Raw genomic sequence first — 16515 nt, forward strand, 5'->3', positions numbered from 1 at the left:
GAAAGAGGGAAGGGGGAAAGGAAGAGGCAGAGAGAGAGAGAGAGAGAGGTGATTGTGAGGGAAACGTCAACGGCGGCAGACACCGGCTGCTGGCCGACCGGACGGAACCACGAGGGCTCTCGCGGTGGTGGAGGATTCGTGGCGTCGATCCGGTCGATAATGCGTCGTCGCTCCCGTGATCGTGTCCGGTGCAATCGGTGACACGTGAAGGGGATTTCCGCAGCACTGTTTATCCTCCCGGGAGGGATGGGCGGGGGCCGCATTGCGGAGTCTCCGACCGATCCGGATGCTGCTCGGACGAGCACAGTGGATAACTGTGCTTTGTGGATTTCTTCTCGCTTCGGCCGGACCCCCCGGCTGATCTTTTCGCCCAGCCTCGGAGCGCGAATCTCCTTAGCTCCCTCGATTGATGTCGCAGACGCGAAACGCGATATCCTACACGTCGGTGTAATCCGATAGTATTTTTCATCAGCGGATTATATTCGCGCCGCCATATCGGAAGTGGACGTCGATATTGGGCTGGACATGCCGTTGTCAAGGGGAGAGGGTTATCCGCTTGATACTCGGATGCGTTTTTCACGTCGGCCGGCTATGCTGACGCTTCGTGATGTTTCTGCTAAATCATCGCGCGCTCGCCGAATCCGCTATTCCAATCGGGCGCGCTCTCGACGGGTCGATCAATGTCGTTGCTCCGCTTCGCATCTCGTAGCGTCACGTCTTTTGTCACTTCGACGCTTTGTCGCGTGAAATGACGTGCGCTGCCATGTAATTCGCTCCTCGCATCGTCCACAGTCGCGCCTCCGGCCAACGGGCCGTTTTTCGTGCGCGAGCTCGGTGAATAATCGCATCCCGGGCGAGGATTCTCGCCGTTTACCGGGATTACCCCGGCGCTCCCCGTTTACCGAATTTGCCGGGGTTTAGCGCGATTCGTCCTCGCCGAACGAGGTCACGATCCCGGAATCCAAGTTTCCCCTCCCCCCCCCCGGGGATCCTTCGCTCGTACTCACCTCTCGCATCCACGCCCGGGATCAATCGAATTATCCGCCGATTCGCCTTCCGTCTCGCCCCACCTCGCCGCACAATTTACACCGTCGCGCCATTAATGCACCCTGACCTCTTCCGATGGCACGAATCCTCCGGAAGTCGATCCCCGCTGGACGGCAGGAGGGGAGGGAGGCCCGCGCGTACATCGATACGATTTTTCCAGTCGAGGAACGTCGAGCCAGCCCTGTAGGAGAGAGATCCCGTGGCAAGGACGATACTCACGTACACACACCGTTTCTTGTGCCGCGGCCTGCGCTTCGTCGTGCGCGATTGTTTAATGATCTCGCCGCGGCGGCGAATGATTGTGTGCTGTGTCAGTCAAGTCAGTGAAAGTCAAGCGCGTCGGCCGGGCCCGCCCCGCCCTGCTCATGGATAAACGCTCGCAGTGACCGAACTGGTCTCACGTCCTCGACCTCGGAAGACGTAAGTGCTCTCGACGATGACGTGATCTCCACCCGCGAGCGATCGTTCCTCCTCGAGACATTTTTGCGCCGGTGGAGACGGAACTCCCGGAGGGACGGTCGAATTACTGTCCGGGTATTTCGGAGTCGTTTTTAATGCCACTTGGCGATCTCGGGGTCTGGTCCGTGAGGGGAAATGTCAGGCGGTAGAATGGCGAGGGAAGAGAGAGAGAGAGAGGATATTTCCGGCTGCGACGAATGACATTGCTGGCGTTAGTTCCCAGATACGAAGTTATATTTAGTTGGAATCTTTTTATTTCAGACGTCAAGTATATCGATCGTGCAGCGATAAACTCGGCTCTTCCGCGGGGGAAGGTCAAGTTGTCATGCACGGGTTTAAAGTACTTGGCGTACGGTGACTGTCGATTTTTACACGTCGACTTTGTGTTCCCGTCTTGTAATATTCATCTTGGCGCCGCGATGAAGACTCGTCGATATATCTCAACATACGTGCGCTCCGTCGGACTCTCTCCGTGTACTTCGCTCGTGAATCCGAGTGAACGCAACGTCCTCCCTCCGGCATGAAATTCACCGGGCAACGAACAGTGAGGCCCGTTCATTTATTCGCAACATAGACCGAACTGTTCGCATGATAAGACTCAATCAATGAGCGGCGGTTCGAAGAAAGGACGGATATCGCGGCGGTGCTAGTAGAATATCGATTCGTCCGGGTTGCGCTTCGGCGAATCGCGATCGGACGTACGCCAAGCTAATTATACGTGAGAACATTTCCGAAATCGTAATCAGTAAAGTTGCAGTCATCCCGGGAGAAACCCGTCGTCGGTTAGTTAACAGAACGATCGACCTTTCGGCGCGTCAAATTTCTCGCGTTTCAACCGATTAGCTTCGGTTGGAGTCACCCTGGACGCGACGAGGTCGTTATCGAGGAGGTGGTTCCGTTCGTCGGGAGTCCGCGAAAATGAAAGATCGGCGGCGAAACGAGGCGGCTCCGAAGTTATTCGCACGGCCGAGAGTGTGTCAGTCGCGTCGTGAAGCATCGATACTCCCCGATACCGTTGGCGAACACTTTCCATCACCGTTCACTGTTACCTCCATCGCCGTCCGTTGTTGTTCCAAACGACGCTTTTTAAACGCGAGCTCTCCCGCGGCTACCCCGGAAGTTGCGAGCTCTTTCGTTGGATTTTTATTGTGCCCGGCGATAACGAAGCGGCCGATATCGCTAGTCGGCGCAACTTCATCCGCCGTTGCCGATAAACGCGCGATAACGCCGATAAATTGCATAACGAGAGATAGTCAAATACCAATTTCGCGGCGTGTCGCGTTACCGTCGTGTAATTACGCGATCGCGCTTAATTGCAGGCGCGTAACATTTTACAAGCGGCCGTAATGCGGCCCGTAAAGCGTCACGTTCGCGCCGAAGTGCGCGTTTCAAACTCCAAAATACATCGTGTGATAACGCGAGGGGAGAAAAAAGCAGAATGGCAGGTTCGCTTCCGGCTCGTGAGGGTGAAAACCGAGCCCTCGAAATATATAATACACCGCGCTTCTATTTTCTATTTTCAAGGCGCCGCTCAACATCGTCGGTCGTTCCAGACCGGCGAAATAGCCCGACGTGAGATCGCGAGCGGGGCTGAAATTATTTCGAAAATAGCCGGGCCGCTTTGGCGCGCGGACATACCGCGGATAGTTTGGCCACGAAGTTACCGTTATTAACTTTAGCCTCGGAAGCGTTCGGCGATAACCGACAACAATAGTTTGTCGCGACGCGGAAAAGCGGGAAAAAGAGGGAACCGACCGGCCCCGCCCGCTCTCTCCTACTCTTTCGATTTATTGTTTTTTCGCCTTTTTTCCCCCCTCACCGCCGTCTTTTCTATTTGGCGAGCGTTCGCGCGCGCGCGCACGTGTATACACGCGTAATGTGATTAACGAGCACACTAGAGAATTGTCACGGACGGCGGTGAGAGGGGAGCAAAAACCGAGGGAGAAAGAGAGAGAGAGGAAACAGTGGATGTACAATAAAGAGAGGGAGGGAGAAGTACGCGGGCGAAGATCTATTATGACGCGCGGGGGTGGGAGACGGCGGCAGGGAAAGAGGGGCAGAGGGGAAGGGAAAACGGATAACGATAGAGCGAACCGCGAGGGGAAGCTCGGCGGCGACGGGAGAGGGCGAGAGAGGGCCGGAAGGGAGAAAGAGAGAAGTGGTAGGGAAAATGAATTCTCGTTGGCAGTCAGATAACCCGGCACGATCGATCGGCGAATATCTGCCGCTCCGTCGGCGTTGTACACACGCCGCGCTTACACAGAAACACGCTTATGTACGTGGGAACACGGTTATATACGCGCAGAGACACGCTTATGTACTGTCAGGTATGCGCCGGCCGCGTATCTACCTACCTACCTACCTACCTACCTACCTACCTACGTGCACACGCATGTAGATTTATGCGCAGGCGCGCGTGTGTGCGGCAGGGTGGCCGTGTGTGTGCGTGCACATAGAGACGCCGGCGCGACTTCGCGAGCGACGGACGGGAGAACGCACATGCACTATGCATGAATGCGTGCACATACACAGGGGGAGGGGTGGCTGGATTTATTCCCGGCGGAACTTCGCGGCGATGAGAGAAGAGAGAGAGAGAGAGGGTGGGAGGGCATCGCCGCGAGAGTCGACGGATAACGTCCTGGTGTCGACCGCCGGAGAGGAACTTTCGATCCGTCCGCGAGCTGGATCTCTATATTGCGGTTAACAAGAATGCGTGTGCACGAGCGGCCGGAGACGAGAGCGTGTCGGGGAAGAAATTGCTCGGCGACGTCTCGGCGATACTTTGTTTCTCATCCCGGGCTGTTGAACTCCCCGTGGCGCGGAGAAACGCGGGAAGTGAAGATCGCGAATGAATCCGCAGCTCATCGTCGATCGGACGATAAAATTGAAAGCCGTGCGACGAGAAACGTCTTTTCTCTTCTTCCTTCTTTTCGGGGACGAACGATTCCCGCACGCTTACGCAACGTCGAGAGGATGTACGGCCGCTTAAAAATAACGTCGCTTCATTGGCAGCGGGTGTTTGAGAGTTTAAGCCGGAGTCTTCAATTTCCTGACAGATGCTTTATGCGCGCGCGCGGCGAAGCCAGAAATAATGGAACGGATTCGCGCATTTCGGAACGCAAATCTCATTTTTGCGGCGAGACGCGATCCGCGTATATATCCTTCGCATTTCTCTCTCACGGCCGTATTACCGGCAGCAGCGCGGCCGATTTAATATTACAAGCGGCACGGTGAAGTCCTAAATGATTCAGGATCGCGCGTTTATTTCGGGTCACCGCACGCGATTATCCTCTCGAACGTGGAATTTCGATGGATCTCGGCCATTGGTGAGCGCCGAGCCTCGAATAGCAACCCTCGCTCATATTTAATTAGCCGTTTTGCTCCTAGCTGCCTCTGTGCGCGTCCTCGGGAGAGAGAGAGAGAGAGCGCGGCATTTCCAGTCACCGGAAATTATTCACGAGCATGGAAATCTCGTCAAGAGGCTGTGCGCGAGGCAGGAACTCGAATTTACTTGAAAAAATTTCTCCACCTCTCTCTCTCGCTCGCTCACTCATTTATGATAATCTCTTGAAAATGTAATTTCCATCAAAGCTCGGCTGAGCGTTTTTCCGATATCGCACGTGCCAACGTCACGCACGTCACGAGATGGTTCTTCTCTCCGAGTGCGCAGCTACTCGGCCGTTTCTCGATCTTGAATTTTTAATACACTTTCGAATAGTGACTTTTAATTTTGCCGCTGGCAGAAATGCCTCTCGGGTGCCATTAATCGTTTCCGCGGATGACTTCCGCGCGAAGCTTCCCCGCAACGAAAAGTCGACACCAGTCCCGTCGTAGGAGATTTATCACGCCGCGCCATAAATTTTCGTAGGCGAGTCAGCCTCTCCGAGCTCGCGGACCAATTGCTCGCGCGCGCGCAATGTTACATTGCACGATCCTCCCCCTTGAAAATTGATCACCTCAAATTCTCATAATCCTCCCTTTACCGCCATAATCTTCGCATCCGCGCGATTAAAACTCCGCGTTAACGAGGCAGCGCAACACGGGCGATAATAAATTTGCCGCGCTTTGGTAACGAGCTAGCCGCGTTTTCTCGCCGGCGCGCAAGAAAAATAGCGGACGTCGAATTGCGCGTGTAGCCACGACGACGACGGGAACGTCGGGGCGGAACGAGGCGAGCAAGTCAAGCGGAGCCCGTTGTCTGTCAATATTCCTCCGGGTACTTGACTTGTATGCGAGTCGGGCGTGCGCATAGATAAAACGCGCGGCACGTCGACGGCGTATCTGTCGCGGGCGGCTTTTGTCGCTTAACAAGGGTGCAGCGCACAAACGACGATGACGACGGCAGCGGCAGGAGTTACGTGAATTTACTCGCGATCGTATAATAGGGCTTCGAGGACATCGCGCGTTCCTCCGCATTCCCGGGACTAAACTTCTTTCCCGCGACGCGACGCGAATAACGTCCTCGACGATCACATACGGGGTGGTTTCACGTCTTCCCGTCTACTTGTATTATTGATCTTTCCCAAGATTTCGATTTTTTCGCTTTACATCACAGAGAGCCGTCTCGTTTTCCGTTGATCCCTAAAAAGGACAATCCCAGCTAGCCGCACTTATTTTTCGAACCTTAATTCGTCACACTTCGGCCCCGGGAGACCGCTCGACATTGTCGCCTTGTCATTTTCATTCTAATTGATACCTTTAAGCTCGCAGTGTGGGAGTTGATAATATGGAATCTGAATAAGATGTCTATGATATCGCGGCGAGAAGAAGATTCCGATTTAGAAACTGAGCTTATTCTTGCGAGGGAAAAATACTTCCGGAAAACATTCTCAAATGGTTATGTAAATGCTGTTTAATAAAAAGTAACGTTCGTTCGTTCGTTGCAATAGACGCTTAATATTTAAGAAAAAAGAAGATAGCATGCCATGATGAAAACTAATGGAAAAACCGGAAAATGTTCAACGGTCCATTAAACCGGAATGCCGGGTGAGTTCGTTTTAATGGAAATGACTGAATTTTTCTCTCAGAAGAGTCAATAATTATCGTCGATTAAGTCGCGCATCGATTCATGCGGCAAGTACTATCCCGTGCGCGATTTCCACAGACGAGAGGCAAACTACGTCGGAGTGTCGAGACTTAAAGGGGTCACCTGCACGGGTGGATCGGTTCGTGGGTAGAAAAGAACGACCGGTATTTCTGAACCGGTTGGTCGCGATAGCGCCGAGGGAAGGCGGTAAAAATCGGCAAACAAGCGGAGCCGGCTGGTCTTTCTGGTCGGCTGGGTTTTATCGCGACGCCCAGTACATTCGGTCGCGAGTTTGTCTCTATATGTGTGTGTGTGTGTGTCGGGACGTAACGCGATACGTGTAATGCGTTATACACGCGTGCAGTCGAGACACGATTACGCTCGTCGTATGTACACATATTGCGCGCGCGTACGCTCGCCATTGGCGTAACGCCGTTTCCTGCCGGGCCCGGTGGCGGGCGAAGCATCGCCGCGATGCGATGACGACCATAAAGGATAACGACGCGGCCCGGTGTTCGTGAAACGCACGGTATACTTCATTTTAACGACGGAAAATGAGAGCAACGAAGGATGCGGATTAATAATGTACGCCGGGGGTGAAGGGGGAGAAGGGAGGTATCCGACATGCGAACGGGCTGGGGCGCCGAAGATGAATCGGATCGAAGTAAAAAGCTAGGGTCTCAAGAAAATTACAGTGGGCACAAGAGAGTTAATTACTTCCTGTCTGCTTGCCTGATCGGCAAATTGGCGAGAGATCATACGAAATGAACGAAGATAGATTGATGGTTTTTTTTTTCTTTTTTTTTTTTTAATTTGCAACACTCAACGAGACATAGACGCGGCTCGCTCGTCGCTAATATAATCCCATTGAGTAACTTTCCGACGGGTTTCCTTTGAGAATGATAATTCCCATGTAGACGATGTCTTCATTTTATTACCACGTTAATATATTCACTCACGCTTCGTCGATCGTGCGATCTCGCTTATTATATTCCACCGTGACTCGCGCGTCACGCTATTTTATCGCTCGCGTTTTCGCGTAATTTTCCCGGCTGAAACGTAATTCGCCTCCGAACAAACTCGTTATCAGTATCGAGGAGCGTCTAGGTAATCCGGTTTTACCCGTGATATCTTGCGTTGCTCGTTACACAGTTAAGAGGAGAGCTCGTTATCTCTCTCGCGTGTACATACTACCGCCCTCATACCGGCGAGACGTTTCCGAAGAGTCTAATGCCCTAATTATCGGGGGGAACGTAAGTCTTTTATCGTCGTATTAATATGTTTTTAATATTTCGTAAGACATATACATTTCTCCCTCGGCGGATTCGGCAGAAATACGATATCCGACGAGAGACGCGTGTATTATTGGAATATTAAATTTTAATTATCTCGTACTATATTAAGTTTTAGTGCGGTATTAAATTTCCAAATTTAAATTGTCCGCTTCTACTTATGGAGATGCGCGAGACGACGAGTTGGGAAGCTCGATACTGTTTTGGCAGCACGCCTGACTGTGTGTGTATGTGTGTGTGTATGTACGTACGCCTGTACTGAATAATCTCGCGTGATACCGTATCCTCTCATCTCGTCATTTTTCACATCTAATTAATTTGCGCCGTTAAAGCCATGAAACGGTTCGAATGTTAAAATGCCCAACGACTCCTGGGAGCGGAATGATAAACACGCCGCTGTTCGTATTTCGCGCGCGCTTACGTACGCACGCACGCACGGCCGCGCGCGCACACCACGCGGCTTTCCGTGTAACCATTAATTAGATTAGCATATGCCGGAAAAAGATGCTGTCCGCGCGTAATGCGTCCGTCTATATCCGCTGGCGGCGAAGATGCCATTGCCTCGGCGATCTCTACATTAATGGCATTATGAAATCATCCGTCGTCGGCCGCAACGACGCTTTTTTCCTTTCTCTCTTTTATCTCTCTTTTTCCATATTTATATCTGCTCTCTCTCGCGCGCGCGTGCGCGAATAAATTTGAAAACGCGCCGGCGGGGGTGTCAGCATGCGCTGCACGAGATAATTCGAACGCGAAGACAACGTCGTTAGTACTCCCAAGGAGGAGGGGGGGAGGGGAGGTTACGATTGACGCAAACAGCCGTAAGTCAAAGGGCAGCTGAGACGCGAAATCGCGTAAATCCACGCTTACTGCGCCGCATTAAGCTGAGCTGTTTGCGCACGGTAAAACGGAAGGACCGAACGCGAGAGATTAGAATATTTAGAAGTGCAGATGGGAGGGTGGATCTCGCGCGGTCATACCTCGTTACTGATGCCGCGGCCGGTCTGATCTTCGAGGGTTCAGGTTTTGCGAGCAGATAACGCGAGTATTTATCTTTGTTTATCCTTACCGAGCCCCCGACATGGCCGTGCGAACTTCAAAGGAGCGGTGACCCCGCGCGAATTACGGCCAGCGGGAAAAGCCACCCCCGAAGCGAGCAAGGGCGCGGCGGTGCAACGCTGAGCGAGAGAATGGCCGTCGTGAACTATTTATTTTACGAGCCTCCTCAGCGACGAACACACGGGATGCCCGAGGGATCCCTCGTTAATTTTAACGACGCAGAGCCAGCGGCTCGTCTCCCTCTTATCATTAATCCGCGGCCTGCCGATATTCAGCGATCGCGCGTCTCGAATTAAAATTCCGTCCGGGGATAAGGAAAAATCCACCTCCGACTTCCTCAAAGAACTCCGTCCCACTCCGCTCTCTCTCTCTCTCTCTCTCTCTCTTTCTCTCTACGTACAGGCGGAATCGTATCTCGGAGCTCGCACGGGTACATAAAGGGCTCTTCTCTCCCGCCTCTTTGTGTACCCGATCGAGGTACTCTCGCGTGCACATAAGCGAGAGCGTGTAACGCGCGTGTCCGTGTGCATCCGCCGGAATGCGACGGCCTAGGTGAAATGCCTGGCCCCGTGCCAGAGACTTTAACCTCAATTTGCAATAAAACACACACGCGTGATACGAGAGCGAGCGAGAGCGGTTGGGATGGGTAGACGCTCTTCCACCCGGACGCGCGTCTCGTAGGCTTTCGCTCCCTTTTCTGCTACGAAAATACGAAGGGAGCCGACGAGGCTCCCCGAGTGCTGCACCGCGAGGTATGCCGGGATAAATTTTTCGGTGACATATAAGCCGGAGGAAATTCGTCCCGACCTCTCTCTCTCTCTCTCTCTCTCGGTGGCTTTGACGATTCTCGGCGTTACTCGCGCTCGCACGCTTCGTCGACGTGATTCCTCCGCTGCCTCGGGGAGGATCTTCGTCGATATTTACAACAAGAAATATGCGAGACCGCCGAAGACTCGTTTACTGTGTCGTTCGTTACGATGCATGAAACGTTACACGCTCCGCCGATGATCGCACCGGTATGCGAAGGGAAATTGCACGGTGCGCCAAGCGGCGTTACGTCCCGGCGGGAAGGTCGAGGTGTAAAAAATCTCAGCAATTTCGCGAGGCTCTCAAGACTTAACTTCGTTTTTCCTTCTTCGCGACGGTCTAGGATTTTATTAAGAGATGCCTGAAATATCCCTGACACTCCAGATTCTTGTAATTTAGCTTGCACCTATTCCTCTTGTCCGCTTCTCTTCCCCAGTTTTTCCTTCCTTCCTCCGCGCTATGCGCTGCGCGATATTACATCACGCCGCGATATCCCGCGGCCTCCCCGTTCGGGGATGATCTTAGCGAAAGTTTCGACGAGGCGATGGACTCTCCTCTTTTCCCCGGAATTCCGATTTTCACGTAACTCACGACAGCCGCTCGGAATTTCCGCGGAGGAGTCGAGATTCGTCGCGTAAGCTGTCGTTAAAATTTAGGTCGTCGCTTCTGGGACGCGGCGGGACTCGACGAAACGGTCGCTCACTCGCTCGCGTTTATCTCGAAGCGCGCTCGCGCGTTTATCACCCGCGGTAATAAATGCGGCAGTTAAACAAAGACGGCTACACCGCGGACCCACCCCTTCCCACCGTCCTCCCGAACTATTCCGCGCGCTGTTCTTCGCGCTCGCTCGCTCGCTCGCCGGCTTTACGACCGGCAACAAAGAGCCGACTGACGTTACGATTATCTGACTGCTGGTATGTACGTGTGCGCGGGTATATAGCGCGAGCAAGGACGGGCGGTAGCGAAAGACGATGACGATGCGAGATAGACTCCGGAGCTATCCAGACTCCGTAAAGCCGCGGTTGGCCGCTCTCGATCTCGCCGGGCGGAACCCGCGCGACGTCATAGACGTGCTTCGGCCGACAGCTGAGGAAAGATGCGCCGAATGGCTTCTATTCACGCCGACACGGTCGGAACGATCGCGTCTTCGCGACGTCGCGAGGCAGGCTCGCCTCTTTCGTCCAGGGTTGTCACCCCTTTCCGCTTTTCGCCCGGGCTTTCCGGGCTAAAGAGAAAATCCCTGGGCCGATGCAGCGAAATACGTAAAAATTTATCAGGTGGAAGTCATGGACGTGGTGCCGCGTAAAATAATGCGACGCATTCCAGCGAATAATAGTGAATAATAGTTATGTAACGAGGCTCATTTTGGGCAGGTTGTTCGCGTGCGAAAGCGAACGTCTCGCGACGCGCCAGACCCCGCTCGTACTTTTCACCCTTATCGATCATGCCGTTTCGCTTGAAGTGACCGATTGATTCCGCTTGTTGTTTAGCCCCGACCCGGAAGGAGGCCACGAAGACGACCGGGAAACGCGGCGCAGTTGCAGACGACTCCGAGGGTGCAGAGTCCGATACCGCAGCATCTCGAGAAAGGTGAGTGACTCTCAAGACTGCTCGAGTCTCTCTTCGAGCGCGCAATGCGATCTCCCTTATAAGCTGGATATATACGTTTGTGTCAAAGAACCGTGGCAGAGTACTTGCCAGACAGCGCGCGACGAATCCGAACGAACGTATCCGAACATCCCGAAATTGGATTCCTGAAAGTTTCAGTCTACCGAGCCGGCCGCTCCGCCGAGTCCTTCGCGGACGGTAGTCAATTCCGAATGCGAGGGAGGAACTCCCCCTTGTCGTAGAAGGACTAAAGACGATAATCGCGAGTGGCGTGCCATTTGAAATTGAGATTTAGTAGAAGCATAAATGGAGCGAAACTCCCTCCCTTCTTCTCTCTCTCTCCCCCTTTCTGAGGCGGGAGGAGCTCGGTTGCCCGAAAATTCATTAGCGGGTTCGCGGAATGTCTGCCTCGGTAATTTCGCTTCGGGGGTGGCGGCTACGGTGGTAGTGGTAATAGCAGCAGCGCCGTACTCGCCCGCCGATGAATACAGTTTTAATTGTGTTCCGAAGGCGGCGAACTTTCGGAGCAGCTCTCGCGCGCTGGAGCACTGCCCGTAACGGAGTTTCGCCGACTTCATCGAGCGGCGAACTTGAACGCCGGGCGCCACGACGTACGTGCCCGCGATAACGTCATTTTTTTCTCCCCTTCCGGTCAACGAAGCGCGGCTCAGGCTGCCCAGGATTGTGGCGCAATCGCGACGGCCGGCCGTTAATCGTTATCGGATAGTAAAAGCTTATCCGGCGCTCGCGATAGCCGGGCCCCTACGCGGCCGTTGCTCGGCGTGCCATTCTTGTCCGCCGAGAAATCGTTTCGCCGATCGATCTCGCCCCCGCGCGCGACAAGGCGAGCGAAAGGGTTCCGATTTAACAACGCGATCCCCGGGGCGTCTCGGGTATCATAATAAAAGCGCGATAAAAGCGACGTGATATCGTGTCGTACACTGCGAGCGCAACGGTGAATATCGCGGCTTCGCTGGAATCGCACGATATCGACCGATTGCCCCGCGGATTCCCGATCCCGGGAGTTCGGGGATATCTTGCGCGCGAAACCGTCGTTATTTGCTCACCTGCTTCGTGCCGTTACCTGGGGTAAAAATAGAGGGACGATTCGAAGCACGCGCTTAGGGGAAACCGGGGCTAGCTGGGAGGGCCGAGTTGGCTGATTGATTATTTCCAGTTGTTTTTTAGCGGGTTGCCAAATCGAACGAGTTGGGATTCCGTAAGCATCTTAGACACGTTTGAGATCTTACCGTCCGATACCGGTAACCCGATGGAAAGTAGCAGAAATAATTAGCAACTAGGCCTCCGCTATATCCTTCGGCTAATTTATAGTCTCGACTTTCCCCCGATAAGGATGTGATTGGATTTCGATCAGAGCGATCGGATATTAAGATTGAAACTTAAGCTCCTCCCCTCCCGGTTGCAATTGATAACGCGATCGATGTATCCTTTACTACCCTTTGAACGGATTCGATCTCAATTATTGAATTTGAAATACGAAAAAGTTGCGATTTGCGACGGCAACTCACTGAGACGGCGGTGTCGAAGTTCGCCGAGGAATTCCCGCCTCGTTTGTCCCCGTAATATCTTCCGACGGATCTCGATCGGCCTTATCGTCGCGCCGTGTGCGTCAGTATTGTACGTTTCTGAAACAACATTAATTTCGCCGGGGCGCGCGACATCGTTCAAAGTTCCGCGGAGCCGAGCCGGTACGTGCAAAACGACATCGTCGATAAACCGCGAGTTATCGGGGCAATAACTATAACTTCTCCTTCGGGAAGTCCCGCACACAAACGCCAAGGCGGAAGAGCTCGATAGTCGCGCGAGCTACCGCATAGCTCGGTCGACCCAGTGTCCAGGTCTCCGCCGGCGTGGTCGATGAAGCGAGGTCAAACGGGGTCGTCGTCGTTGTCGTCGCCGACCTCGTCGTCTTCGTCGGCACCGATAGGGTGCCGCCGAATCGACCCGCGCGAAGGTCAGACGAGCCGAGCTCGGTGACACCTCGTCTCCCCCCCCCCCCCCCCNNNNCCCCCCTCCGAGAGCGATTCGGCCGCGTTCATTCATGGACCCGGGAGGCTGCCAGGAACCGGGACGTTATTTCGAGTGCGAGAGCCGTGTGCCGACCGTATACGATACGTCCGAAAAAAAGGTGTAACACGATCGAGAGTAGAGACGATGGGATGGACGAGGAGGCGAGGGAAAGGGGAGGAGGAGAGAAGAATGACGCGCGAGTGGATAGAAGGCGCGGGTTACGGGAGAAGAAGAAGAAGAAGGTGGAGGCGAAGGAGTGTAGTCGCGCACAGTCGGGACGGAGGAAATAAATGGTTCGAGGAACCAGCAGGAACCGGTCTCGCGGACAAAAGACACGTTACCGGCACCGCCTGAGCCGCCGAGCCATTCGAGGGACGAGGAGATGGGAGAAGAAAGGAGTCGTATCGGGAGTGCGAGACGAGGACGGCAGGGCGAAAAGGGTCCTGGCTGCGGGAACGGCTGACTCAGGAGGGAGGGAAGAGGGTTCCGATGATTCCGAGATGGGAGAAGAGGCCGGTGAACCTCCCACCGGGCGCGCTGAAGCCCGTTTTACGCGATCTGTAATTTGCGACGGAATCTTACGCGTCGTATAATATCGGGAATCCTTTCATTTATGCGCGTCCGCGAGATGAAATTGCGTTCCATTGATTGCGCACGTCAGGTGCACGCGGAAAAGGCCGACACGATCGATGTTACCAGAGTCCGGGTAATCGCTGTCTTTGAAGCTATAATCGCTAGGTCGGCGTTTTTTTTTTATTCCCCGTCGAATAAAGCCGAACTTTCTTCCTTCGTGGGTCGAATCGCGACATTAAACGGCGGAATTTCTCCCGGCGTTCTCGCCGTGAAACGTGTGAAACGGGCGTAACGCAGATCGGAGGAAGGAGAATTGCGCGGTCTTTGTCCACGGTGATTCGCTCTAATCCTCGCGAGGCCGTTCGTTTCTTAGCTCCTTCTTCGGGCCTCGCCGCGGCCTCTTTCTCGACTATTTATCTTGCTTTCTCTCGTTCTCTGGGTTACTCGAGCTCTCATCACGATCGTCGCGGTCGTTTCTTCGTTCTCCACTTCTTCCTGTTTTGCGTCTCTTCGAGAGAGAGAGAGAGAGAGAGTAGGGGAGAGGGTTGCTGCAAACTTCTGCGCTGTGGGGTGTAATGTTATATTTCGAAATTCTCCGTGAATTTTTCAAATTCGATAATATTCGCACAGCGTTAATGTAGAATCAAAATTCCGGCTCAGAACGGTGCAACATAATTAATATTAATACGATACGGACACACGTGTTCCTCGTCGAATTGCGTCGCAAAATTAGCCGATTTAACGAAGAGCGGGCGAATTAAACTCTATCGCGGAGAATCTATGTGGAATCGATTGCGAGACTGAACGTTGCTATCGGATTTCCCGTTAACGCCACACTTTTGGTCCAAATTGAAGTATAACAGATTGTCGTCGATGAAATTTGCGCCGTGAAAATATCCCATTCGGGACGGCTCGTGAATAATTCAAAAACTTCAACTGTCTTTTTGCGGCGATCACCGCGGCGAGCTTTCACGATTTCGAAATAACACGACGGTTTCTGGCGGCGCGAGTCCAAATAAAATCAGCCGCCATTGTTACGATGAATATTTCCGGAGTCACGGCTGTCTCTTTATTATTCAAAATTGCTGGAAGCTAACGTCAAATCCTGCGAATAACTCTGAATTGGACTCGTTAGCGAGTTTTCGCTCACTTTAATCGCTCACTTTAATTGAAAATCGCTATTTCGCGTTATGATGAAATCTTGGTAGCTGCTAAAGAATTCAAAGGTAAGCTCTGGAATATAACCGGCATCATCTGCAGACGAATCAAAATTATCAGCTTGTTGTGACGATCGTTTCACCGCGTGAGCGTGCATTATTCGGGTTTGTCGATTGCATATTTTAACGGCATAATTCGCACGAAGGAACGTTTTACCGGACCGCTTAATTCCATGAATCGACGACAGTATTGCTCTTCACGAGTTTACGTCAATCTCAACGGTTGACGCGTCACTTTTTCTCCGCTCGCCAATTTTAATCTCACATGTCCTATCTTCAGCGAGTGTCTACGTATCTTATCACTGATCTCATCTCTTCTCTATCGAATTCTTTCACGATACTTTATCCTATGCTTGAAATAACATCGATCCGTGTTCGATCCTTTCGCGGCATACAATTTTGTACACGCTCTGTGTAAAACAAGCGTAAAGACTCATCTCGAGAGGAGTCCAGAAAGTCGATTTACGCGATCGTTCGAGGAACAGGAACGCGAACAGAAACACTCGGCCCGGCCAGCGGAGAGATTCAAAGCCGATCTTTCTTTCCGCGAGTGCCGAACCGGAGGCACGTGGGGACCCGCCGTGGTAATAAAATAACGAGACCCCGCTGTTCTTTGAAGTGGCACTCTCTCTCTCTCTCTCTCTCGCGGTCGTCGGTATAATTCCTCACATCCTGGACCCTTCCCGCCTGGTTCCTCCCGTTCCCGCGCGGTCGGTTCTTTTTTCTTTATTTTTTTCTTTCCTTCTTTTTTTCGCAAGGGCTATATACGCCGCAAAAATAAACGGCTGGCGCGCGTAAGCGCGTGTCGGGTGACACATTGCTGAAAATATAACCCCGAGCCGCGCATGGGAGGGAAGGAGAGCGCTGACGTCTCACGGTAATTACGCCGGGAAAAATAAAAAGGGCGGTGAAAAGGAGACGGCGGGTGAGAGGTGGCTGATGCGCGCCCTTTACGGCGATGCCTATATCTGGAAGATTGCATGGGTGACGTAATGCTCAAAGTGGTCAAGCAACCGCTACGAAATTTCGAATCGCGCACGCCCTCCGTTGAACGCCTGCTCTCCCCGCGACTCCCGATTGTGCGCGCGCATTTCTTTTTTTTTTTTTTTATCATTCGTTCTTATCGCTAATTCATTCATTTTTACGAAATGTCGTTCCCGGCCCTGTTTATCCGCGGCGAAATGACGGGATAATGCGTCATACCTCGCATTTTACACGCACGATTCATACGATTTAATTAATACTCGCATATCGAACGTTGTTTCCACTGCAACTTGTGATATCGAAATTACTGGGTCGTTAAATGCCGCGCGAGAACGTTGTTAACTCGCGAGTTTAACAACGCATCCGAAACGAATATGAATAATTCATTAGCGGGGCAGTCGTTGGGGGGGGG

The 16515-nt window shown here is 52.9% G+C and overlaps 1 protein-coding gene across 6 annotated transcripts in view; it reads left to right on the forward strand.

The window, feature by feature from the left end:
* Positions 1 to 16515, forward strand: part of LOC106752044 (probable JmjC domain-containing histone demethylation protein 2C) — a 272261-nt gene that overhangs the window by 75305 nt on the left and 180441 nt on the right. For 5 of the 6 annotated variants that reach the window (XM_014633421.1, XM_014633419.1, XM_014633423.1 and 2 more), the window contains exon 7: positions 11181 to 11280. In XM_014633421.1, coding sequence (XP_014488907.1) covers positions 11181 to 11280 — 100 coding nt within the window. Of the gene's footprint in view, positions 1 to 1375; positions 1468 to 11180; positions 11281 to 16515 lie in introns of those variants that run through there. The other variant, XM_014633425.1, reaches the window with a different exon arrangement.

The sequence above is a fragment of the Dinoponera quadriceps genome, unplaced genomic scaffold (assembly GCF_001313825.1).
Source record: "Dinoponera quadriceps isolate SergipeBrazil2010 unplaced genomic scaffold, ASM131382v1 scaffold424, whole genome shotgun sequence".
Lineage (NCBI taxonomy): Eukaryota > Metazoa > Arthropoda > Insecta > Hymenoptera > Formicidae > Dinoponera > Dinoponera quadriceps.